Genomic DNA, 26,322 nt, shown 5'->3' on the forward strand with positions numbered 1-26,322 from the left:
CAAATTGGACGATCCCAACTTCAGATGAATGAATTCTAAAGGAAGCGTAAAATTGAACCACAGTCCATATTCAGTGGGCCAGACCGTCTGGTGATCTGATCTTTTGGGTCATGACCAACGAGCACTTTGAATCGAAATTCTGGGTGGCCTTGATCGCCAGATGATGTGTCATGCAACCCAATGGAACAGAGGTCGTAAATGATTCAATATGTATGGCTGGGATTAGGCGAAAACGAGCATCAGAAAATAAAAAGAAGTTTATCTGTCCACATTAGGCCACGTTAGATCCATGTTCAACATGACTTAGCAATGACCCTTTCCAGGATTCTTTGGAATGAAAATCACCAATCTGGACCATCCACCAGGTCCAGTCCAATCTTTTTTCGGTTCTTGTGCAAAAATCAGAGTAATTGGATGGTCCTAAGCATCCTTCACTCCACCTATCTTCTATGAATGATCCTTTTCCGTCGATTTTCGAATGCAGTTTAGATCAACTGATAAGCAATATCAAAGCATCGTATGAAGAGTGGGCAGTGGAAAATGGACGTTCCAGATTGATGAAATCGGGTGTCCAAGTGTCGAAATGTGAGTAGGTGTGCATGGGAGAGTAGATGATATCACTGTTATTTTAAGTATGGCATTAACATAGACAAATGGAAACAAAGAGGAGAGATTTTCTTGACAAAAGAAAGCAAAGGAGGGAACAAAAGGGAAGGAAAAGGTGGGAGTGGAATAGCCATCAGTCGCTGTTGTGACGCCCTCTACCAAATCTAACAAGATCCTTCCCCAACAATGCTTCCCACCTACTCAATACCTACGTGAATTTTCTCCTCTTTTTTAAATTATTTTTTCTTTCAATTTTCATTACTTAAATAAAAAAGCAAAAGTCCTCCCTCTTTCCTCCTCATAACTACCATCTTCTCTCTCTCTCTCTCTCTCTCTCTCATATATATATATATATAAAGCATCTCTCCCTATATAAAGCAATCGCAAGACCACACAAGCAAGAAGAGAGAGAGAGAGAGAGAGAGAGAGAGAGAGAGAGAGAGAGAGAGAGAGAATGGAACTAAAGGAAGACCATGAAGACTCACACCACCACCAACAAGACTTCCATGTTCTAGCTGTCGATGATAGCCTCATAGACAGGAAGCTCTTAGAAAAGCTTCTTACAATCTCTTCCTACCATGGTAATTTCACCTCTCTCTCTCTCTCTATCTATATATGTAACTTTTTTTTCTTAGATATATCTGTGGTTGTGGTTTTGAGTTTTGGGTATGTATTTTATTCATCTCTATGTGATTATGGTTGTGGTTGTAGTGACATGTGTGGATTCTGGAAGTAAGGCGTTGGAGTATCTAGGCTTGCCGGACAATCTTGATAATTCTACTTCTTCTACAACAGAACAACAACGCGTAAGAGATTCCTCTTTAATAATTTTTTGGGTTTTCTCCTTTTCATCGTTTCTTTTTCATGGGGTGTTTCAGGAATTAGCTTTCCTTCTTCGGCTATGTAACTACGCCGGGCCCATCATGAAAATATGAGAATAAGTACCCGGGTCCGGGCCCGACAAAATCTGAGAGCTAGCTGAGCGGCCCGACAGTGTTAATTAAAGCCTGCCAACGCCTCAGCAGGGTCAGCACGAGCCTGACCCGATTAGTGATGGAGCCTAAAAGTCGGGCCCGGGTTCCTTCCATTTATTAATCGGACCTTATAATGTCAGGCGCAAACCCGGCCATTAACAGCATAAACGGGCTTGTTCTTTGCTCCGGATGGCTCTAGCTAGAAAATTCTGGGTTATTTGATACTCCGGCTGAGCGTGACGCCTGATACGCCGCGACTCAAGAATTGTACACGATGCTTACCTTAGCTCGAATTAAACAGTCTAAATTGTGGAACTCACCTGTTGCTAAGCCACAGATGCAAAGTCAGATTGGTTGAACGAGCCTAACCACAGATTAGTGGACACTTGTTAGTTTAAGTAGAACAGTTGGGTATTTTTCATTCTTAACCGTCAAACAAATGTCCACCAATCTGATACTCTGGTTATCAAATAAGGTAACATTTTATTCATGTTCCATCTAAAACTTGAAGCCATGATTTGGACAGTTTATTTTGAATTTCTTATATTCCACGCATGGGACAATTCCTGTAAGTATTTTTGAAAGTACCTTAGTATCATCCATCGCACTCTGCCAGAGTATCAAAGTTTTTCTCCTTCAAAAATTTGCAAAACTGGGTCCAGACCCGGCCCATTCATCAATTGCGCTTTCAAACCTAACACGTGCAAAACCTAGCAGGCTTCTTAAGGGCTGAGCTGTAGCCGTGTCGGTCACGGACTAAAAACCCAATGGGCCAACCTTGTAAATGCTACATCGCTAGACTTGGGTAATGTTTCAGCCTTCGGGGACTGTAGGACCCGACCTGGCCAGATGAGTTACTGGGCCTAAAACTGGGGCCTAGGAAAAGCCCATTGGACTCTGTTCCTCGGCAAAGCAGAATGGACACAGGCCAGCCCAACCGTTTCTTTACGTTTAGCTTTCTTTAAGCATAGGGTAGTGAACCGGTGCACGAATCATGCCAGACTGTGCTCTGTTTCAATCTTATCACCGTTTGATTCCGATCATCTGATAATGGAAGTGGACCCCACTTGATGCTTATACCTCCTGAAAGGTCAAAGAAAAGTAGGGCCCACTTCTCATTAGGTGGTGATCTCATTCGAACTGTGATAATTACAGAGCAGTATGGGTGATAACACAGGACCAGCTCCCATAAAACATTTTTCCCCTTTGTGCTAACACATGAAATTGGGAACTTCTCTAAGCCCACAGGTGTTAGGGGTGGCAAAGGGCCGGGGCTAGGGTTGGGCTAAGGTTGGCCCTGGCTAGGTCTGGGATAGGTCAAGGTTGGCCTTATAACTTAAGATAAACACACACACACACATGTTTATACACAATGGCAAAGGACCAGGCTATTCTTCAATGGCCCTGGCTCAACCCACACGTTTCTGCCTATCAGATCAACGGTTTGGATCTCCAAACCATTAGCTCCACAAGTAAAAACATTAATTTCTTATTGATCATGCCCTATAATACCTCAGGACAAAATGAGCTACTTTCTATATTCGATGAGCAAAACACCACACCATTCATATTAGAATCCTCTGATTGCATGAGCCATTGGGCCATGGCCCACTCCTAAGATAAACCACTGGATGGTGAAGGCCCAAAACATTTATTTGTTATTACATGAATGCAGGCCGTGAACGTGAATTTGATAATCACAGACTACTGCATGCCTGGGATGAGCGGCTATGATTTACTCAGGAGGGTCAAGGTAAATTCCCTTCACTATCTCTGTTTAATTTTCCTTTCTTCACCCAACCACAACATTTCGTGAATTTTATGGTTGGCGTTTTTACAGAAATCTTCATGGAAAGACGTTCCAGTCGTTGTTATGTCATCGGAAAACGTGCCCTCCAGAATCAGCAGGTAAACGTAAATCACATACCAGAATACGGTAGAGCCTCACCACGCATGTAAAAAAATCGGCCAGCCATCTTCTGGACCCTAATTCGGATAGCCCCATGTTCAAATCATTGTGGTTCTTGAATAATGGGCCATCTTGGGTTTGGAACACTAGATGGACTATCTCAATTGATACCTGACCTTGCTACGTGTACAGTGGAGATGGTACACCATATAAACATTCTCTAGCGTTTCTTTTCTCTAAGAACCGCACTAGCGTAGTGACTACGCGTACCTTGGAACCCAAAAATGAGTGAGGTCTAAAACTCAGGTAGAGCAAACGGTAAGTAAGAGTGAGCGTGCGACGCTTACCATTAGTTGAGTTGTGGCCCAACTCGGTTTATACATGCCATCCAATCCATTCATCTGATCCAAATCTCACTATGAAATGATGTTTAAAGAATTACGTTATTCTGAAACTCAAGTGGGTCACACCACGTTTTAATCATGGTATTAAATTTTTTTACTATGGTGAGGCTATACGGGGTTTGGCTGATGTTAAAGCTCTGTGAGCCCCACCATGATGTATGTGTTATATCCACACTGTCCATCCATTTTGTGAGCTCATTTTAGGACTTGAGCCGAAAAATTGAGCAGATGTAAATCTCGGGTGGACTGCACCACAGGAAACAGTTGGGACTGAATGCTTACCATTGAAAACTTCTCAGGGCCATGGAAGTTTTGGATAACATTGTTTTCTTGTGATGTGGTCCACTTGAGATCTGCCTCAGCTGAAAAAAATGGATGCATGGTGTGGATAAAATGCATATATCATAGTGGGTCCCACAGAGCTTTGACAACAGCTATCTGGCTGGTGCGGGGTCACTAGCCAAACCGCATCCGGTGAGGCCCACCTGAGTTTTGGATCAGCGCGATTTTTGGGATCTAGTTCAAATGTTAGGTGATGCACCTGACAGACGGTGTGGAACTCATGCAAATGAAGTGGTTCGTCGCACAAAAGCAATAGGCAGGGCCCACACCTACCTTTCCTTTCTTTTACTACACGTTGGAAGGAATGCGGACTCACGCAAGTGAAATTGTGAGTGGTGATTCATCAGCTGGGACCCACTGAATATTATCTGGCCTAAATATCAAACCCAACATATGTTTGGTAGAACATGGACAATCGATCATCTTGTTTATCACTATCCATTTTCCTCGGAGTGTCTGGCCCACCCGATGAGGTGGATCAATCTGAGCCAAGTGCATTAGTAATTAACAGGAGAATAAAGTCATCTTTGAAAAAACTATATATTTTTTTTCTTGATTTTGATGAATCTTTTGGGTGAATGGATTTCTTTTATCAGACATTATCTATAAGGCCATGGAATATTTCTTCTACGTTTTTATTGATGCTGATTTTGAAGTGGTATGTGGTGAAATTTCTTTGTCTAAGCATATGGAAATGGGAACAAAAGATTCTTGAAGATCTTTCTCCTTTGACCAAATGAATATTGCAAGTTTGAAAAAGTTACTCTTACCCTTTTGAACAAAACAGCCCTTCTAGAATCGATTCCTTTTAGTGGTTGCTTTGCTCCTTTGAGACGTACCCATCCGGAAAATTGAAATTCCTCAGTAGATTCCTGCATTTCTTTGGTGGATTTGTTTTCGAAAAACAAATTTGAAGTTTTTTTTTTTTTTTTTTCATGGGGAAGCATACAAATCCTTTCCCAGAAAGCCTATTTCTTGGAAACAATTTCTCTAGGCTATTTTAAATTAGATTATGGGGAACCGAAGTTTTTTGTTTCTCACTATTGTGGATGACCAGGTGCTTGGAAGGAGGGGCAGAGGAGTTCTTTTTGAAGCCTGTTCAGTTATCTGATATGAAGCGGCTTCAACCTCACCTTTTGAAATCACTCAATTCTACTTCCAACAATAATAACAACAACAACGCAACAAACAACAGCAGCAACAACAACAACAACAACAACCACACAACAAACAACAGCAGCAGCAACAACAATAACAACAACAACACAACAAACAGCAGCAACAACAATAAGAGAAAAGCTATGTCTCCTCCACCCAACGAGAGAAGACCCAAATGTAGAAGTTTAACAGTTGTGTAAAAACATAAAATCATAAGCAAATTTTGTCATATACAGGTTTGGATTCGCATCCTTTTGCTGAGGTGGTGAATATATATATATATATATATATATATATGAGCCATATGTTGTTGCAGAGAAATGGCGGGAGGCCCGCTCATCCTTTTGCCACACCATTTGATGATTTAAGCTGTTTCTCTAAAAGGTCAGGTCCCACTCTAAAAGGGTGGCTTCATGAAATCCCACTCATTAGGGATCTTATATCCATATGTTAGTGGCAAGTTGGAAATGATGGTCTAAAAAAGCAGTTTCATACTGGCCAAGATCTTTGAATGGTGAAATTTGAAGGTCACTACTTAAGGCTATAACAATAGTCTGTTAACCCTTGACATGGACCAATGAAAATACATAACATAAGGAGGATGAAATTGTCATTTGATCAATGAAAATACATAGCATATGCACTATATGTTTTCATTGTTATGCGTCACGAATTATAGGAGTTACAATTATAGGAGATTTCTGTAACTAGAGGTTATATGTAATTCTCATCCGTGAGATTTATTCCTATGCATCCCATGTATGGTGGGACCTTATAAATGAATGGTGTAGATCACCATATGGCGGAGCAGAAGTGGGGAGCCTCGCTTCTATTCCACATTGCTACCCACATTTTCCATGGGATTCTACCTTCAATGCATGTGTAGCTTTTTGGTTGAGTTTGTTTTCCCTGGTAAACAAACCCGTGTGGACCACGAATGGGAAGATGATCAAAGGTCAATACTGGGCAAGAAATGAAAAATGTCCTCAAATCATGTATTGAGCTACGCTAATCTGAAGGGGAGAGTATGGATCTTCACAAGTCAGGATTTCCTGCCTGATCAAAACTAAACATTGTTGTCGGAAAACATCCCTTCGTAGGAGACATGCATGTTCCAAGGGATTCCTATGCCGAAAGTTGTGTAATTTATCAGTAGCCTTATTTTGAGGCCCACTTTTGGTGGGTCCATCCAATCTCTACCATCAACTGGTGGTCTTAACCATGACGGGTTGGTATTGTGTACGTAGCTTGTATGAATTAAAATAATAATAATAAAAATAAATTTAAAAATGGATGCACAATAAGCAAATGATTGACAGCAAGGACTGCAAATGAATAGTTTTTTTTTTTCTAAAAATTGGTGGCGTAAATCATGTGTTGGTTCTGTAGTGCGTCATTTTCTCTGTTAGAGTAAATGTGTGTATCTTATTGGGTGGTATTCAAACTGTTATTCTTTTCTTATTTTCTCAGGTACTATAAACAAAGGAGATGGGAAGGGGAAAACCCTCTCTCTCTCTCTCTCTCTCTCTCTCTCTCTCTCTCTCTGAGTCGAAAAACACTGTATGTGCAGTTTAACAAAAACAAATTAAAAAGGAAAGATAGAAAATAAGGCTATTTTGAGGGCGGTCAACTTCCTTAAACAGTTACATTATTTTTCTATTCTTTTTTATTACATTCCCCCACTCTATTTAATCATAATAATCCAAATTTCAAATAATAATAATAATTTATACTTCAAATAACATCTAACTATTTCTAATGCTAAAATAAAATAAGGAAAAATTTTCTCCTTTATTTTTGAACTTCAAATTGCTGAAAATCCGAAATGGTAGTTGATGCACCACATCAGCCTGATGAGCCACACCATGCATACTAGTATATATCATTTCCACCCCAATGAAAATGCCCTTGTCTTCAAGGGCAAAAATCCATGAAATCTACCTAAATAGATTTCCAACAAAATTTCTAAACCTAAGAAACAACTTGAAGAGAGAATCAATGTGATTCCCTTAACTCCACATATGTGCATGATAGTGGGGTGCATAATATTCCCTGCTGCTTAGAAATTTGGATTATCAAGTGATCCAATTTATAGGTAGGTTATTCTTCCTCCACTCTATCTTCTTCAGAACCCTTGGGAATGGTTAATTGTGCCTTACATTGGTAACCATGCTAAACTTTTCAGCACAGTTATAGCATAATTCATGTTTTGGATATTTTTGCATTTCTTGTAAAGTCAACCACTTAAGAGACAATATGCCCTCATTGGTAAGGAAATTATCATAAGGGTAGAAGGTTTTGAGTCATTGGACTGTAAAGTTTGATTGATGGAAGCCAATGCTTCTATAAGAGTAGACGGTTGAGAGATTTTAACCCCCACCAGAATATCTTCACGTAACCTCGAAATGATACACCAAATTAAAAAAGATTCAGACAATCGCGAAGTGTGATTTGCCAATCTCTCAAAATGTGATTGATAATTTCAAACCGTAGTCCTTTGTTGTAGCTTGGACAAGTCGCCACTAAGGTCTTGACCATTATCCGCGGATCCGAAGTGCACACAAAGGCTATATCAGCGAATTGATGCCAATTCATTTCACTGATAGTCTTCTTCCTCCACTGATACCATAGAATGGAAACTTCAGAAAGACGAACCACAATGAGCCCCACCATTTGATGGTCTGAAATGTAGTTGAACTCCTGAAATTGTTGGGCCGTATAAATCCAGCTAGTGTGATTGTGACATCAAATTTAGGAAAATTAAGCTTAACTGATCGATGGTACGCTTGATTTCATTGTGAACTCCTGAATTCAGTTATGGCTCTATTTGACTCCCTCTCTTCTTGCTCGAGTTGCATGGAATAAGCAATATACTCAAAATGATACAGTATTTCTTGTAATTGGCTTGAAGATTGCTAACCTCTGCTTAAGCTCCGCATTGAAAACCATGATTAAGAGTATATGTGAGCAGTCCAAGAATCATTGACTCTTAACGCCAAATGATACGATGCCCAAGTAAAAAATGCCATATTTGTGGTTTAATAGAAATAAATTAAGAAGAAAAGATAAAACTAATAAATACGGCTAGCTCGAGGGTGGTCAACCTCCTTAACTCTTTTATCTTAAACTTCAAATTGCTGAAATTCTGATATGATAGTTGATAACGCCAAGTCAGCCAAGCCACACCATGTGTTGTACGTTGGTGATGGTATGTATCACCCCGCTCAAGGGCTGCTTTTTGTCACCACCCATTAGGGAAAATGATTTTATGCACAAGAGACACCACCTATCAAAATCTCTCTCTCTCTAGCTAGGGTTTCCATCCCCTTGTGAGGGCAGCTTCAGCTTAATTTCTGTTGCCAGCCATAGGGGGAAATGACTTTATGCGCATGAGAAACCACCCATCAGATACACCACTACTGTTTGGCCTTGATCTAAAAAAGCGGGCTGATTCAACGGTCAAGTAGTCCACCCATTGGGAACAGAACAAAGTTATACCCAAAGCCTCTAAATTCACGTATATGGCCTGCCAGAGTTCTGTAAAAGTATCATTTTTGGCTAATTCTTTCATCCTAACAAGGCACAATAGATGAATGGTTTGAATGGCATACAAACACCACGGTGCACCCTACACAAAATTAATGATGGGCACGCCCATCTCAACTGTTTCCCATAGCATGGGCTATCTAAGTTTTTGGATCATCATGATTTTTTGGTTCTAGGAAGAACATGAGGCAGCTTACTTGAGAGTTAGTAAAATTTCCACCGACATGGTACTTAGAAATACGTAATTAAGAGAAATATGCAAGGCGAGTAAAACTGAATGTCAGCAAACAGAAGAAAGGCATGGCAATTCCTCCTGAGAAGCAAACATTCTCATTGACATTTTGACTACGTCAGCCAGAAGGGGATGTGAAGAATGGTTATTTTGTTATTTTTTTTTGAAAGTTATTTTGAAATATGTAAATATAGATAACTTCTCTTTTGTATCCGTTAGATATACATAGAAGCTATGCTCTTATAATCATGCTTCATGGTTGACTTTTGACCTTTGAATTTTAACATGAGTCATTAAATAAACACATCTTCATACATGATCACCCATTCAACAAATTGCTTCTTAAAATGACCTGATTAGCAGCGAGTGCCAAATATGAATAGTTAAAATCATCATTTAAGATGCAGTCGGGGTAGAAACTTACACCCCACCACAATGTGTTTAGACGGCATCAGACCCTATTAAAATACTTCTTGTTGTAATACAAGTACAACACATTTTAATAGAATATTAATAATAATAAAACTCTCAGTTGTTTAATACTTTAGCAGAATATGGTGCTTGATAAAATGGAAATTAGAAATTGTGCATGTGCCACATATTAAATCAATTAAACCAACTAAATTGTTGAAGTCACTATTAGGGGTGTCAATGAGTTGGGTTTGGGTTGGGTGGAAGGGAGACCACACTTAAATCCTGTTAGACAGCTCACATACCTTGTATATCCATACCTTATATATCTTGTTTTTATAGGTAGAGAATTTTGCGTATATTACTTTCCTTGTATAAATGATTGTAATATCTATATATTCAACCCCATTGGGTTATCTCAAATACACAGAAAAGCTCTGCATATCTTTGGTTTCATGGTATCAGAACCTCCCTGATCTGAAACCGTCCCTGTGTCGTCCGATCACCACCCCTGTTGCGTCTGGCAACTACCCTTGCTCATCCGACCGCCCCTGCATCGTCCGGCCGCCCCTCCCGCATCAACCGACCACCCCTACTGCGTCGTCCGGCCATCCCTACTGCTTCTGGTCACTGTCCCTGCGCATCCAGCCGCCCTGCATCATTCGGCCGCCCCTCCTGCATCATCCGGCCACCCCTGGTACGTCGTTCGGTCATCCCTGCTGTGTTCGGTCACTGTTCCTGCGTATCCGACCGCCCCTGCTGCGTCGTCCAGTCATCCCTGCTGTATCCGGTCACTGTTCCTGCGCATCCGACCGCCCCTGCGTTATCCGACTGCCCCTGCTGCGTCGTCCGACGATCCCTCTGCTTCAGATCTGCTCGTTCTGTCTTAGATTTGCTCATCCGAACCTTGCTACTGTTCGAACCCGTTGTTGCTGCTCCAGACCTGTTGTCCGAATACTGTTGCTGTTCGAACCTATTACTGCTGCTGTTGTTCCATCCTATTCTAGATCTGCTTGTCGAATCCTATCTCTGTTCAAATCCGTTGTTGTTGCTATATTATTCTGCTAGATCCAGAAACTATAATTGCTCGGGTATCTCCTGCTGTACGGTACATTTTACACCTTTTGCTGCAACTCTTTGAGTACTTTAAATTACTTCAGAACAATGGACAAGAACTCATCACATACAGAGGCCCCACGTTGTAGTTTTGATGGTACCAACTATTTTCTATGGGCCATCCATTTCCAGAACTTCCTCAAGGGTCGTGGATTGTGGGGACTCATTGATGGATCTATTTCTATCCCCACTTCCACAGATGCCGAAAAATTAACTGATTGGGACATGAACAATGGACGAATTATTACCTGGATTCTCGATTTGGTCGATCGGTCCATTGTTATTAGCCTCACACCTCATCACACTGCTAAGGCAATGTGGGAGCACCTCCAGACAATTTATCAATAGAGTAGTGCGGCCCGGTTGTATTAACCTTACTCAGGGTGATGAAAGTATTCAATCATTCTACTCCAAAATTGTCACTATTTGGACAGAGATGGCTATGATGGATCCATCATTTTCTCATGACTTTAAGATATTCCAATTTATGCGCGAGAGTGCGCAAGTACGACAATTTCATATGAAGCTGCGTTCGGAATTTGAGCATTGTCGGGCTGCTCTCTTGAACCGTAGCCCTCATCCTTCATTGAATTCTGTTATTAATGATTTATTGGCTGAGGAACAACGATTGAAGGTTCTCTCTCTTCCTTCCTCAACTCTGGGGTCATTTGATATGGTGTTTGTTGTATCTACTACGATACCAACACGTGGTTCCACTCATTTGACTTGTCGTGGCTACAACAAGGTGGGTCATGCTGTCACTCAATGCAAAGAATGGTGCGCTTATTGTCGACGGACTGGTCGTGGTATTCAGGACTGCCGTACACGTGCCTATGCATCTTCTTTAGGCCGTGGCCGTGGTGGTCGTGGTCATGGCCGTGGCCGTGGTCATGCTCTTTCTGCTACTATTACCACTATTTCTTCCGAGCCGTCTGTTAGTGGTTCTCCACCTGCTATTTCTGCTAAAAGTATTTCATCTCCGTTGACTCCTACGATGCTCCAACAAATCGTTCAGGCCCTTTCTGCGGCCGGCATGTCAGGTATATCCTCATCTCGTACATGGTTATTTGATTCGGGTGCTTCAAATCATATGACCGGTGTTGTATCCCATTTTCATGACATTCATCCCTACACCGGCAATCAGTCTATTTCTATTGCGGATGACACTAGACTACCTATTCAGTCCGTTGGTTCATTGACTTTCTCTACTTCTGTTCATCGTCAGTTCACTCTTCGTGATGTGTTTCATGTCCCTAACCTCTCCTCCAATTTAATTTCAGTTGGTCAACTCACATCCAATAACTGCTTAGTCATATTTCTTCCCAACTATTATTTTGTGCAGGATCTGGCAATGGGGAAGGTACTTGGGAAGGGTAGGTGGCATGGTCGTCTGTACGTGCTAGACTTTGATCTATCTATTACTCTGGTTTGTTGTTTCTTTTCTCCATCTTCATCAGATGTTACTTCAGCAAATAAATTGTGGAAACTGTGACACTTTCGCCTTGGTCATCCTCATTCTGATCGGTTACTTCAGTTAATTTCATCTAGCATGTTAGGGAATATTTCTCTTAATAAAAATGATTTGGATTATTCTTGTTCTTCCTGTTATCTTTCAAAAAACAAGTGTATTTCCTTTTCTTTAAGCATTACAAAATTATCTTCTATGTTTGAACTTATGCATACGGATGTCTGGGGTCCTTCACCAATTATGTCTCTCTCTGAATTACGATACTATGTTATATTCATTGATGATTTCACACGGTATACTTGGATTTACTTTTTTCAATCGAAGATACAGGTTTTTGAAAAATTCAAGTTATTTCACTCTATGGTGAAGACTCAGTTTCAGGCTACAGTTCAAACTCTCCGCTCTGACTCAGGGGGGAATATCTCTCAACCAAATTTCGTACATTTCTTCAAGGTCATGGGATTATTCATCAGACCACTTGTTCTAATACTCCACAACAAAACGGGGTGGCAGAACGGAAAAATCATTATATTGTTGAAACTATCAACACCCTGATTACAGCTATGGGTGTTCCTCGTTCCTTCTAGGCGGAATCTTTGTTCTCACCATCTTACCTCCTGCATATTACACATTCCATGTTTTTGGTTATATCTGTTATGTTCACTTGGGTTCACGTGAACGTAATAAACTATCTCCAAAATCAGTCAAATGTATGTACTTGAGATTTGGGGAAACTCAAAAGGGTTTTCGATGTTATGATTCTGTTTCTCGTCGTGTTCGGGTTTCACGACATGTTGTTTTTCTTGAACATATTGCATTTCATCCATCTCCACCTCCTCCGCACACTCCAAACTCTTTTGTTCTAACTACCTTTCCTGAAATTTCGTTTGCCTCGAGTACTCTCTCTCATCCGTTGCAGGTTTACTCACATCCACCACGTACAGATCCACCACCTATTACTCAACCCGAACCTATTGTACCTGTTGCGGATCCTGAACCTACCTCGATACGTCGTTCCGCTCGTGAACATTGAGCGCCTGATCGCTTGATATGCTCTATGTCTGCCATGAATGCTACTCTGGATACTTTTTTTTATTCATACTTCATATTCTTAGGCAATCACTCATGATTGTTAGAAGAAGGCTATAACGGAAGAACTTGCGGCATTAAATGATAACCATACATGGGACATTGTCACTTGACCCGCTGACCAACAGCTAATTGGTAGCAAATGGATTTATTCTGCCAAGCTCAAGTTTGATGGATCATTGGATCGATACAAGGCTCGACTTGTCGCTCAGGAATACGAATAGGAATACGGAATTGATTACGATGAGACTTTCGCTCCTGTGGCCAAGATAAAAACTGTTCGTACTCTTCTGGCTATATCTTCTATTCGCTCATGGCCACTCTCTCAGATGGATGTGAAAAATGTCTTTCTTCATGGAGACCTCTAAGAAACCGTATATTTGAAACCTCGTCCTGGCTCTTTAATTCCCGACAATAAGGTATGTTGCCTAAAGAAAGCCCTGTACGATCTCAAACAGGCACCGCGGGCATGGTTCCAACGCTTTCACAATGTTGTTACGGGTGCTGGCTTTACTTAAAGTGGTCATGACTCATCCTTATTTTTACGCACCACTGCTCACGATATTGTTATTATTCTGGTTTATGTTGATGACCTCATGCTGATTGGTAGCGATGCTATTGGCATTTCGGCTTTAAAGGAAGTTCTGTAAGCATCCTTCAAGATGAAAGACCTCGGCCATCTAATATACTTTATTGGACTTGAATTTTCGCGTTCCAACCGTGGGATTCTGTTCAGCCAGAGTAATTATACCAAAGATCTTCTCGCCTTGGCATCATTGACGGATCAGAAGATGGTTCAAACTCCTTTAGAACTTAATGTTCACTATAGCCGTGACGATGGTGATCTACTTGCACAACCCGATTTATACTGTCGTCTGGTTGGGAGTATCTACCAATAATTGGCATTTCACCCATATCCATGCCCATAACTATGTTAGACTTGAAATTGGCACCCATGCCCATATCATCTAGGGTTGTACTCTCCACCTACTAGCTATCAGCTATTAATTAGGCACCTATTTACAATATGAGATTTACCAAAAAAAATAAAAAAGATCAAGTTTTATAGTGTGAATAAAAAACTTTGATTTTTTTTTTTTCCTTAAAAATAAAAGAACATACGACACGATAGCATACTACTTTGAATTAGAAACGAACTAAAACCCAACCCTTCTTTACATTATTTTTAATATGTCACATGATTAACAGCTAAAAACTATCACAACGACATTGCATGGAGCTTGAGTAATTAAAATACAAACCATCCAAATTGTAGGCCCCAAATTAGTAGAATGAACTAAAAGTTAAGCTTGTTTAATTATCCTTTTATTGGATTGGTTAACATTTTTTGAATAATTAGAAGTGAAAAATATCCAATGATTCTATTTCAACAAGCGTCTACAAATTGGAGGTCAGGATTGTTTGACAAATATGGTTTTGGAACTATTACTTAGCCACAGTGATTTCCAATTTACTCAGTTTAATTTGATATATTGTTTGCCGCATGTACGAATTTTGAGTGACCGCATATCAAGCACCATGCACAGTCCGAGTATCAAATAGCTCCCAATTTTATTCGAGTACTCTTGATTCAATATGTAAAATTTACATGGAGACTTCATTTTCGTATATAAATTTTGCACAGGTCGTACACAGTGGTACTTTTACCGTAGGCTGTTTTAATCAAGTGGGCCACATGTCCATGTTAAAACAGATAGCTGGAAGGTTTTATCTCAACAGTCCATTATTTTAACACTTGGACTGTATACACACATAAATTTTATTTATTTATTTATATATATAATCAGGTTTGGGTGGAGTTCAAGTATAGGTTGAGGTATACCCACAACCGGCCCACTAATTACTTGGGTTCAAAAAATATCACTACACTGTACCCGGTCCATGTCCGGCTGGTTTCGATACCCATTGGGTGCACCCGACCCATTGACTGATGGCCCTTCGGACCCAGTGCTTGGACAGCTGATGGCCTGCTTTAATGAACCACGCACCATAATAATCTCCAATCTCAAACCACCGGACAATACTCATAAATATGATCCTGCAATATCATTTTAATAGAATATGAAAAAACTCACATTCTGATACTCTTGATTTCCTTACGTCCAACTCTTACCATAGAAATTTGTATACATGTTTCATGCCAACTGCTGATCTTAATAATAGAAATGCATATAAAATCAAGGACTCTTAAAGCTGTAAATAAGAACTCTTATAATCTAGCATCCTTAAATTATAACAATAGCCTTGCACCCATGTGGCTTTTGGAAACCCCTTGTGTTGCTCACCTCTATGAAACCCCTGCATCTCTTGTGAAATCATTCTCAAGGTCCTTTATAAGTGTAAAAAACTCTATTCCTTGGCCAACTCTAGCCCCTTAAGAAAATACTTATATTAATTTTCTATTAACCCTAAGTCCTAATGAGATAATCCGACTTAAATACCTTATTTCACACAAAATTGTAAAATCCAGTGGTCACACCCACGGCCGGCCATGAATCATTATAAAGATTCACGGTCGACCATGAATCCTTACAGTTGACCATAACCTACAAAATGTAAGGCATCTTGACGCAGGGGAGGACGTGAGGTCGAGCACCGTCTTCCTCAAGAGGATAACTATTCCGAATCCACGGAACTTCTCTGGACTCCTCACAGAGACTTCTCGAATCCACGAGGAAAGAAAGCAGAAAATAGAAATAAATTCTAATAAATTCGAAATTGATTGATGAATAATTGATCATTCATAATGTGTGTCCTTACACCATTAATATAGAAAAAAAATAAACTAAAATTCGTAATTACCAAAAATAGCAAAATTCCAACTCTAATAAAAATCCTAATTCTAATAAAACTCTTCTAAGTCCTAATTTCTAAAAATAAAAATTGCAAATAAACTTTCTCTAGAAGAGTCCTAGTATAACTAAAATTTATTTCTAAAAGGAAAGAAAATCTAAAACTCTAAAAAATATTAAAAAATCGGAATTACTAAAAATAATAATTTTTTTCTAAAAATTCGTTTTTAAGCTGAAAGCGCACGTTTTCTGACGAAACGGACAGATGCGACCCACCTTGTGGGTCGGTTCACCTCGGATGACCCGTTTCAGTAAAGATTGATAGGTTGCATGCCCCATAACAATACCCGGATCAAAAGTTATGGTTAATTCACCGTCCATCTTCTTTTGTCTCAACCATGCTGGGAACGTATCTGTGATACGTTCTACATCACATCTACACGACAAATACCATATATATGTTTGATGCCAACTACTGCTCCTAATAATAGAAATACCTATAAAAATAAAGATTCCTAATAATTGTATAGTTGCAAATAACAAATCCTCTAATATAACATCCCTAAGATATTGCAATAGACATGTAGCTTGTCTACCGAGTTTGAAAAGTTCTATTTACGTTGGACTATCAACATTGACACCCCTAATCACCGTTGTTAAGTTGGCCATTCAAATATATGAGTTTGGTTTCTGGAAGTTACTGGTTGAAATAGAATCACTAGATATTTAATTTTAACTGTCTAATAAAAGTCCATCTATTCGACGGTCAAATCATCATACAAGATGCATCTCATACTGGAAATGTATTAGTAAAGAGAACTGATCACATAGGGCGGGTAGTGGTCCCTAACCATTTATCCTGGCAACATGCCACTTGAGTAGGACCCTGATCTTCATGGCGGGGTGTATCTTTTCCACGAGACTGATTGCCTACACAAGTCGGTATCACAAGTTGTGGTACCCTTCCCTGCAGGTGATCAGTTATTTCTGTTCAATGGAAGGGTTTGCAACACCTGTTTTACACAGCCGAAAATTTCCAAGCACTGTAAAGCCCTTCCAGGTGTTATTTGTAAAATCTGCTCCATCCATCGGTTTCTATCTTCAATTATGAGCCGTTGGAAGAATCATTCAAATCCACAACTCAAGTAGGCCACACCATAGAGTACAATGGGAAAGGACACGGTCACCATGGTTTATGTCCTTCATCAAGGCCGTTAATCCGGTGTAACTCGCTAGAATGAAGTGAGGAAAAAAAATATCAGCCTGATCCAAAATTCAGGATAACCACATTTAGGTTTTAGAAGCAACTTTACATTGTTCTTATTTGTTTTGGCCATGCATGGGAATTTTTATTAGGGTGATGTTTTGTATGTACGGTTCAAATAAGGGTTACAGCTGACGGACAGGTTAGATTTACATATACACATGCTAGGCCCATATACCCAGTTGTTTGTAGACGATTCGACCCAAGTGAACTCTCTCAACCGGAGTGTTGTCTGAACACGTGCCAGCACGTCACACGCGCGTAAAATATGTGTCATTGATGAGGAAGCACTGTGAGAATGTTTAAACAGAGCACACATTCAGGAAGATTAATACGACCATTCTCTATGCTCTAAAGCACACTTGAAATTAACTAATCCTTTCGATATTCGAACGGTCGATTTTCTTGCCTGGTTTAAAACAAAATAGATTGGGATAATTCTAGCCATCTGATCAGTGGTCTTCAAACTAACGGTACAAGCAAAAGCAATCAACAATCAAACCGTACGTTCGGGAAGGTGTAGAACAGAAAGCTGATGTATTGAAGGGTCGTGATTCAGTGATCCCCGGTGAGCGGGCGGACACATGTCAGAGATCCAGGCCATTCATCAGTTATATGACGCAAGGGAGGACATGAGGTCGAGCACCGTCTTCCTCAAGAGGATAACTATTCCGAATCCACGGAACTTCTCTGGACCATAGAGACTTCTCGAATCCACGAGGAAAGAAAGTAGAAAATAGAAATAAATTCTAATAAATTCGAAATTGATTGATGAATAATTGATAATTCCATAATGTGTGTCCTTACACCATTAATATAGAAAAAAAAAATAAACTAAAATTCGTAATTACCAAAAATAGCAAAATTCTAACTCTAATAAAAATCCTAATTCTAATAAAACTCTTCTAAGGCCTAATTTCTAAAAATAAAAATTGCAAATAAACTTTCTCTAGAAGAGTCCTAGTATAACTAAAATTTATTTCTAAAAGGAAAGAAAATCTAAAACTCTAAAAATATTAAAAATCGGAATTACTAAAAATAGTAAAAAAATTCTAAAAATTCATTTTTGAGCCGAAAGGACACATTTTCTGACGAAACGGATAGATGCGACCCACTAAGTGGGTCGGTTCACCTCGGATGGCCCATTTCAGTAAAGATTGATAGGTTGTGCGCCCCATAATGATACCCGGATCAAAAGTTATAGTCAATTCACGGTCCATCTTCTTTTGGCTCAACCATGCTAGGAATGTGTCTATTCATCAGGTAGGTACACTGTGAATGGTTAAGATTGACATGCTCACAGTGCGCATTTACCTGATGAATGGCCTAGATTTCTGACACGTACGCTTTCACCCAGATCTGTAACACGTGTTCCTCTCCCATCACGCAAGGATTCATTGCAATCACGACTCCTAGATTGAATTGTTTCTGCGAAATCGGATTGCGTACTGAGTTACTCAGTAGGCTCTTATCGTACTGAGTAAACTCAGTTGGGGCCATCTTGAATGTATGTGGTCTATCCACGCCGTCCATCCGTTTTTCCATCTAATTTAAGTTGAGCCCAAAATTGAAGTATATCCAAAGATCAAGTGGATCATACCACAGGAAACAGTGGGGATAATGATTTCCACCGTTGAAACCGTGCTAGGCCCCACAGTGATGTTTATTTGCCATCCAACCGGTTCATAAGATCATACAGACAATGGATGAGGGGAAAACACAAATATAAGCTTGATCCAAAACTTCTGTGGCCCCCCAGAATTTTTCAACGGTAGACATTGAATTTAACTGTTTCCTGTGGTGTGGTCCATTTGAACATTGTATAGCTTCATTTTTGGGATCAAGCTCTAAAATTATCTGCAAAATGGATGGACGGAGTGGATAAAATATTAAATCATGGTGGACCTCATAGAGTTTACTCAGTACGCTAAGTGTGGTGAGTTCCTACGCAATCCGCTTCCTTCTGCACCGTTTTAAAAATGGGCGGTGACCGTTCAGCCGTTCACATGGCGGGGCGCGCTTGAATTGGTACCAAGCAGATGTGGGGCCCACATGATGTATGAAGGCCATTCAATCCGTGCATCAGATGCGTCACCTCGTCTTACGTCCAGGTGCCACAAATCAGTATGATTCAACAGTCAAGTGTACCAGAAAAACACGGAACAGTGTGAGAAGATGTCAACCCTTGATTTACTTAAGGGCCTACCTGAATTTCCGAACATCTTAATTTTCGGCAAGCCCAATTATCCAGACCGGATGAAGGGGCTGAATGGGCTGGATTTCATATATACAACAAGGTGGGCTTTCCATGAAAATCAAGGGTGGTTAGTTCCCCTCATTAATGTTGTGCCCACTTGATTCGTGATCACCGTGATTTTGAGGAACGCGGATTACGTCCTACTCCAGCTATAGGTGTACAAGAGTCGAACCTCAAGCTTGAACTCGGCTCGGCTCGGTTTGGTCTGCAGCTTGGGACAATTTTAGCTGAATGTAGCATTTTCACAACCACATCAACTGCTCCTTTAAATCTTCAATGTAAGTAAAACACCAACAATGGTTTTATAAATATTTTATTAAACACTTTGTATGCAACATATATATATATATATATATATATATATATATATATATATATGTTTGATGAAACATACATTCCTTGCCACCAGCCAACACTTTGTTGAGTCATTTCATCAAACATCAATGTCAATGCTAAAGTAACCGAGTCACCAATCTAGTTTGATTCAAGTTGGGCACAAATCGAGTTGGGTCGAGCTCTGGTCAAAAATCCTTCCAGCTAAAAATATTAGCTCAGCTCATTTCCAACTCAATTTTGAATTAAGTTGAGCGAGCTAACCAAGTTAACTGTACGGCCTTAACTCAGCCGGCCTTCAGCTGAGAAGTGACGGGAGCTTTCAGTGGCCACCGTGACGTGTAGGTTTTATCCACGCTATCCATCCATTTTTCTTAATCATTTTATGGGATAGAGTGGACCACAACACAGGAAGGATGGTGATAATGATCCTCGCATCGAAACTTTTCTAAAGCCTACCATGATGTTTATTTATTATCCATCCTAATCATAAATTTAGGTAACCTAGATGAAGAGAACGCAAAAAGCGGAGTAGGATAACATGTGATGAATACGATGGATTAGTTGGATTATATACATGCATCATGTGGGCATGTAACCGTTACCACTATAGTTTATGGTACCATTACCGCTGGAGTACGTCCCACACGTGGCACAGTCGCTTGGAAATTAAACTGTCCAAATCGCTTGCACGAGTGTAGATCATGCAGCATAAAACAAATAACATAATATAACTGAGAAAATAACAGGGACAAACACATTCCAAGTATGCAATTTCTTAGTAATTTTTAAGTGACAGATTATCCTCTCCACACCCACGTACACTGAAATTACGAAAAGTCCCACTCTATTATAATAAACGGGAGTAGTAATACATCAAAACTATAGTAAAAAGGACTAAAATTCCAAGAAAGATGGACCCAACTATCATTCTACCAGCCTTTAAAAAAAAAAAAAAAAAAAAAAAACTAGGAGGCGCACAAAATAGAACTACATGCCAAAGCGAAGATGCGGAAAATCCCTCTTTCAAATCAGTGGTGGTTTCTTCCCGCCCCATCCCTTCTCTTCCCCCACTCGTGAATCCGTAGATGTAGCTCCGCAGCAGCAATTAAGAAATGGACGGCCTGGAGCGGTCCCAGGATATCAATCACGCCCCTCAGCGTCCTCAGTCTCAGTTCATCCGCCATCTCCAGAATCCTCTCCAACCCTTCCTTCTTCTCCCCCAGCGCAGTATCCACTCCCTCCTCCACCACTCTCCCTTCGTCCAGCATCTCCGTCGCCACGTGCGACAGCTCCACCATCGTCGAATCCGCCACCGTCTCCTGCTGCTTCGCCATCTTCTCCGTTATCTTTCTCTCCTCCTTGATCGTACTCCTCTGCAGCTCGTCGACCCGAACGAGTTGACTCGGAGACAGATCGCCGAGATCACCAGAGCTCAGCCCGCGGAGGAGGTCAGCAAGCTGGGCCTCGAGCTGTAGGCCGGCCTTGGAGTAGAGGAGATGGAAGGCTATGCTCGGGCGCCAGCCTCCTATCCAAAGGAAGGCGTCCTCGAGCGTGCTCGTCCACGTAGGGGAGATCATGGAGAGAACATCGTACCTTGCTGACATGGACTTGGCGTGGTAGTAGTGGTCGTAATGGCTGATGACGCGGTTGATGAGAGGGCGGAGGCGATCCTCTTCGTTTCCTCGGATCGAGTCGTCTCTGGAAGCGGCGATGAGTTCTTGGAGATGGCGGTCTTGCTCGACGAGCCAGTCCTCGAAGAACTTGTTGAAGCTCTCCTGCTCCGGGCACGTACAGTTTCGGGTGACCTCCGGTGGGATTGGGTCACCTGCTGCTGCCCCGTTGGTATAGACAGACATGGTATGGGCGGACAGAGAATGTTGCGGACGGTGGATGTACGGGGATTTAATAAGAGATTTGGGCGGATTTATAGGGTTTGGACCACCAAATCCTCGACTCGACAGAGCGGCGCGAGGTCGGTTTTGTTTTGTTTTTTTCTTGTTTTTGGGTCCGAGGGAGGATCTTTGACACTGAAATGCAGGTGAGCGTCCGTTGTTTGGGTGCGAGTTAATTTGATACTCCAGTTGCGTATGATGCTTGATACGCATACATTTAGAAATGGTACACGTGTTATATCTTAAACCAAACTAAACCGACTAAATCGTGGAACCAACGGTCCTTTAAGTAAAATAATCAACATCAGTTTGGTTGAACTATCATAACCTCTGATTAGTCGACGCTTGTTTTTCTTTTAAATAAGAGCCGTCCAGGAAATGTCCAGAAATCTAAAATTTCAGTAAGCAAATAAGAGTAGTTTTTGGTTCGTCACACATTTAAGCTGATAAACATAATTTGGATGGTTCGAGCACGTAAGAGTAATTTCTAAAATCCTGCTGATCATCCATCCAAAGTATCAAAGGTTTTCTCTATAGAGAAGCATTCTTGTATCCTCGGGAGAGACATTTGTTTTAGAGAAATTTACGACTGTACGACCCATTTATGGCCCAGTTACCCGACGAAGAATAAGCCCCAGCTGTACGGACGACTTGCCAAAGGTCGAAAATGCCCCTGCTTGACGCTCCTCTCCGGGTTGTACAAACGGTTCAAAAGAAATCAAAGTTACATGGCCCCACAGTTATGTATTTGTTATATCCACAACGTTCATCCATATTTCGAGATCATTTCGGAGCATTATCGAAAAAAAAAAAAAAATATCATATCCAAAGATCAACTGGACCACACCACAGAGAGCAGCAGAAAATTGATTTTCACCGGTGAAACTTTTGTAGGGCCCACCATAACATTTATTTTCCATATAATCTATTCATAAGATCACAAAGGCCTGGAAGAAGAGGAACAACAAATTTTATAATGATCCAAAACTTCCGTAACCCCTACAAGGGTTTCAACGGTAGACATTCGAATGGTAAAACCATTTGCTACGGTCAAACCTATCACTACGGATTATAACCGTAGCCATAGATACCATAATCCGTAGCCATAGAAGTCTAATATGGGGTGGACTCGCCGAACTAGCAGCCCCCGCGCAAATTGCTAGCATATCCGGCGGGGCCACACCCATTTGGCGGCTCCTATGGCTACGGATTATAACCGTAGCCATAAACGGACTACCATCACGATAGTATGTGTATTTTTTTTTATTTTTTTATTTTTTATTTTTTTACACGGAGAACTTTATTCTACCTACAATTTTCTTTAACACACACACACATATATATAAGCATATAAAAAAAATTTCTCTCTTTTTTTTATTTCTTTCTTTATTCATTTAATAAGAATATCTTCTAAACTAAAATTAGTTACTTGATGTACCCTATATGATTTTGGGGTAGGAGAAGCTACTTTAACCAACTAACCTGGTTATTTTCCAAGATTCCATCAGGTCGATGTTCAAAAATCCAGTTCATTCACTTAGCGGTCAATTTCATTCATTTCATTTACTTCGTGATCAATTCCTTACATTTCAGGTTCAATCCCGGTGATTCCGTTTTGATTCACGACATTTCACGGTCAATTCGCATCACTTCACGATCATTTCCATGCATTTTACGGTCAATCATGGCGATTTCGTTTTGATTCACGGTCATTTCCATGCATTTCACGGTCAATTCCCTTCACTTCACTGTCATTTCCATGCATTTCACGGTCAATTCCATGCATTTCACGGTCAATCCCAGTGATTCCATTTTGATTCACGATCATTTCGATGCATTTCACGGTCAATTCCCTTCACTTCACAGTAATTTCCACGAATTTCACAGCCAATTCGCTTCACTTCACAGTCATTTCCATGCATTTCACGGTTATTTCCATGATTTATTTTCTTGGAAATGCTCTAAAATGATAGATGGATGGTGTAGATGGTGCAGCCCATTGTTACAGCCCACCTTGATGTATATTGGCTCATTGGTGCGGCCCATTGAGTGGCCCATCGTGTTAAATATGAAGCCCATGTACTAAGGCCCATGTGATGTATCTATGGACCATGGGATGCGGCCCGCTTTGATGTACATGAGGCCCAGGTATGAGGCCCACTTGATTGTATTAAGCCTATAAGATGCGGCCCACTTGATGCGTATATACATGCCCATGTGATACGACCCATTGTGATGTATATTGGACCCATGGGACGTGGCCCATTGTGATGTATTTCGGCCCATATGATGAGGCCCATTGCAATGTATATTAGACCTCTGTGTGAGGTCGCGAGCCCACTGTACGTTTGGCCTTATGTGGGCCACTCCTTGGGAGAAATGTTGGCTAATGGTCCACATTGATGAGCAATGATGGTTAAACGTACACATTGTGACCTTCCTTTAGGCCTGGTTAGGCCCATTCTCGTCATTCTCTAGTGGGTTACCCCAAACGATTGGGCCTCATTCATATTGTTTGATCCATCATTAGCCGTCCATCTATGGACCCTACCTTGCGTCGAGGCCGAGTCCAATTGACGAGGCCGATTTCGTATGTCGAGGCCGATTCCGATTGTCGATTTCGATCGTCGATTCTGATTATCGAGGCTGAGTCCGACGAGGCCGATTCCGTATGTCAAGGCCGATTGTCGATTCCGATTGTCAAGGTCGAGTCCGATTAACAAGGTTGATTCCGATTATCGAGGCCGATTATCAAGGCCGATTCCGATTGTCGAGGCTGAATTCGATCGACAAGGCTGATTCCGTATGTTGAGACTGATTAATGAGGTTGATTCTGATTATCGAGGCTAAGTCCGATTGTCGAGGCCGATTTCGATTGTCGATTCTGATTATCGAGGCCGATTCCTTATGTTGAGGCCGATTGTCGAGGCCGATTCCAATTATCGAGGCTGAGTCCGATCGACGAGGCCAATTCCGTATATCGAGGCCGATTGTTGAGGTCGATTCTGATTGTCGATTCCGATTGTCAAGGTCAAGTCGGATTGACGAGGCCGATTCCGTTAGTCAAGGTCGATTGTTAAGGCTGATTTCGATTGGCGAGGCCGATTGTCGAGGTCGATTCCGATTGTCGAAGCCTAATGTGATGTATATGTGGTTCGTATTTAAGGCTCATTGTGATGTGTATTCAGCTCGTGTTTGAGGCCCAATGTGATGTATGTTAGGCCTATGTGATGAGGCCCATTGTAATGTGTATTCGACCTGTGTTTGAGGCCCAATTGATGTATATGCAGCCCGTGTTTAAGGCCTAATGTGATGAATATGAGATCTATGTGAGAGGCCCATCATGATGTGTATTAAGCTCTCAAGTGAGACCTATGGTGTTGTATATTAGGCTCTTGTGTGAGGCCATGGGTCCACTATATGCTAAGCTCTATATGAGTCATTCCTTGGAGATAATATTGGTTAAATGTCCACATTGTCAAGGCTGATTGTTAATATCGGTTATTGATATCGATTATGAGTATGTGACAGTATAGCATTATGATACATGCCCATACGCATCATCTGCATGGTTGTTATGAGATGTGGTTGACCATTGCATATGTCATTAGGCATGTTATTATGAGACTCCCTAATAGGTGGAGATTGTCTCACATGAGCACACAGTATGCGTGGGATTGATGCATGACTGGATTATATGACTCATGCATTGTGTGTTGTGATTACTTTACGCCTTAGCGACATTAGGGCGATAGCCTCCACAGGCATATCGTGAATGACCAGATCGGACATCGAAAATCTGTTATTAGCATCGGGCTGCCATAAATGGCCCTGGATGAAAATTCCTAAACTCTCTTGGTACCAGAGGACGCCCCAACGTCGAGACTGAGTGGATACATGAGCGCCCGAGTGCCAAATACCAGGAAGCCGTGTCTCTCACTGTGTCGTGGTCAGTTTGGAAAGGGTGTCACCTTACCCGCCTAAGGGAGTAAACATAGCTAAGCTGAGTCTGACCAGCTCCTACATGGGTCCGCTATCGACGAGCTGGGTAGGCATTGATATATATTGCTGGCAGGTGGATAGTGAGGTCTTTTCCACTCGTTGGGCCACACGGCTTGAAGGGGCGGTAACCAGTTTGGAGTGTACTAAACCCCAGTGATGATCTCAGAGATGTACAGTACTGATATGTGGATTTATTGAGCAGGAGTTACATACTCATTCATTCATTCACTATCCACTCGGGCTGGTGGTGTCCAACTATTTGTTACATGTACCTTCACAATGGCCAGGATTTCAGTTGGGGCGCGCGACTAACCTGAGATCAGGAGTTTACCACATTGAATCTGACTATCTAAATTTAGGTATGAGACTGGTTTGGATAGAAGTTCATTGTGGCGGACCTCGTAGTCTGCTACACTACGTACTATCATCCCGACTTCACACTCCAGCTTGGTCCTTTCTTTCGCATCGCATATTACATTACATCCACAGGCATATGGCATTTT

The 26,322-nt window shown here is 41.1% G+C and overlaps 2 protein-coding genes across 4 annotated transcripts; one reads left to right on the forward strand and one right to left on the reverse strand.

Moving 5' to 3' along the window:
• The first annotated feature begins 937 nt into the window (after positions 1-937).
• On the forward strand, positions 938-5,654 carry LOC131236490 (two-component response regulator ORR9-like). 2 transcript variants are annotated; one of them, XM_058233709.1, is made up of 6 exons: positions 938-1,187; positions 1,318-1,412; positions 3,256-3,333; positions 3,421-3,488; positions 5,293-5,394; positions 5,482-5,654. In XM_058233709.1, exons 1-6 carry the CDS (start codon positions 1,061-1,063, stop codon positions 5,591-5,593), a joined length of 582 nt encoding a protein of 193 aa, XP_058089692.1. In that variant the 5' UTR covers positions 938-1,060; the 3' UTR covers positions 5,594-5,654. The 2 variants fall into 2 exon arrangements, with proteins under 2 accessions (XP_058089692.1, XP_058089691.1); XM_058233708.1 differs by having other exon boundaries at positions 946-1,187; positions 5,293-5,654.
• Positions 5,655-20,682: 15,028 nt separating this feature from the next.
• Positions 20,683-21,941, reverse strand: LOC131236491 (protein DOG1-like 3). 2 transcript variants are annotated; one of them, XM_058233711.1, is made up of 2 exons: positions 21,731-21,941; positions 20,683-21,700 (listed from the first exon to the last, which is right to left on the reverse strand). In XM_058233711.1, the coding sequence occupies exons 1-2, from the start codon at positions 21,779-21,781 to the stop codon at positions 20,954-20,956; spliced, it is 798 nt and encodes a 265-aa protein (XP_058089694.1). In that variant the 5' UTR covers positions 21,782-21,941; the 3' UTR covers positions 20,683-20,953. The 2 variants fall into 2 exon arrangements, with proteins under 2 accessions (XP_058089694.1, XP_058089693.1); XM_058233710.1 differs by having other exon boundaries at positions 20,683-21,941.
• Between the last annotated feature and the right edge of the window lie 4,381 nt (positions 21,942-26,322).

The sequence above is a fragment of the Magnolia sinica genome, chromosome 2 (genome assembly GCF_029962835.1).
Source record: "Magnolia sinica isolate HGM2019 chromosome 2, MsV1, whole genome shotgun sequence".
In the NCBI taxonomy this organism is placed as follows: domain Eukaryota; kingdom Viridiplantae; phylum Streptophyta; class Magnoliopsida; order Magnoliales; family Magnoliaceae; genus Magnolia; species Magnolia sinica.

Bases quoted from the DNA above. Each gene is read 5' to 3' on its own strand.
- LOC131236490 (XM_058233708.1), top strand. From the start codon at position 1,061: ATGGAACTAAAGGAAGACCATGAAGACTCACACCACCACCAACAAGAC. The intron at 1,413-3,255 runs GTAAGAGATTCC...ACATGAATGCAG, and splicing joins CTACAACAGAACAACAACGC to GCCGTGAACGTGAATTTGAT. The intron at 3,334-3,420 runs GTAAATTCCCTT...GCGTTTTTACAG, and splicing joins ATTTACTCAGGAGGGTCAAG to AAATCTTCATGGAAAGACGT.
- LOC131236491 (XM_058233710.1), bottom strand. From the start codon at position 21,781: ATGTCTGTCTATACCAACGGGGCAGCAGCAGGTGACCCAATCCCACCG.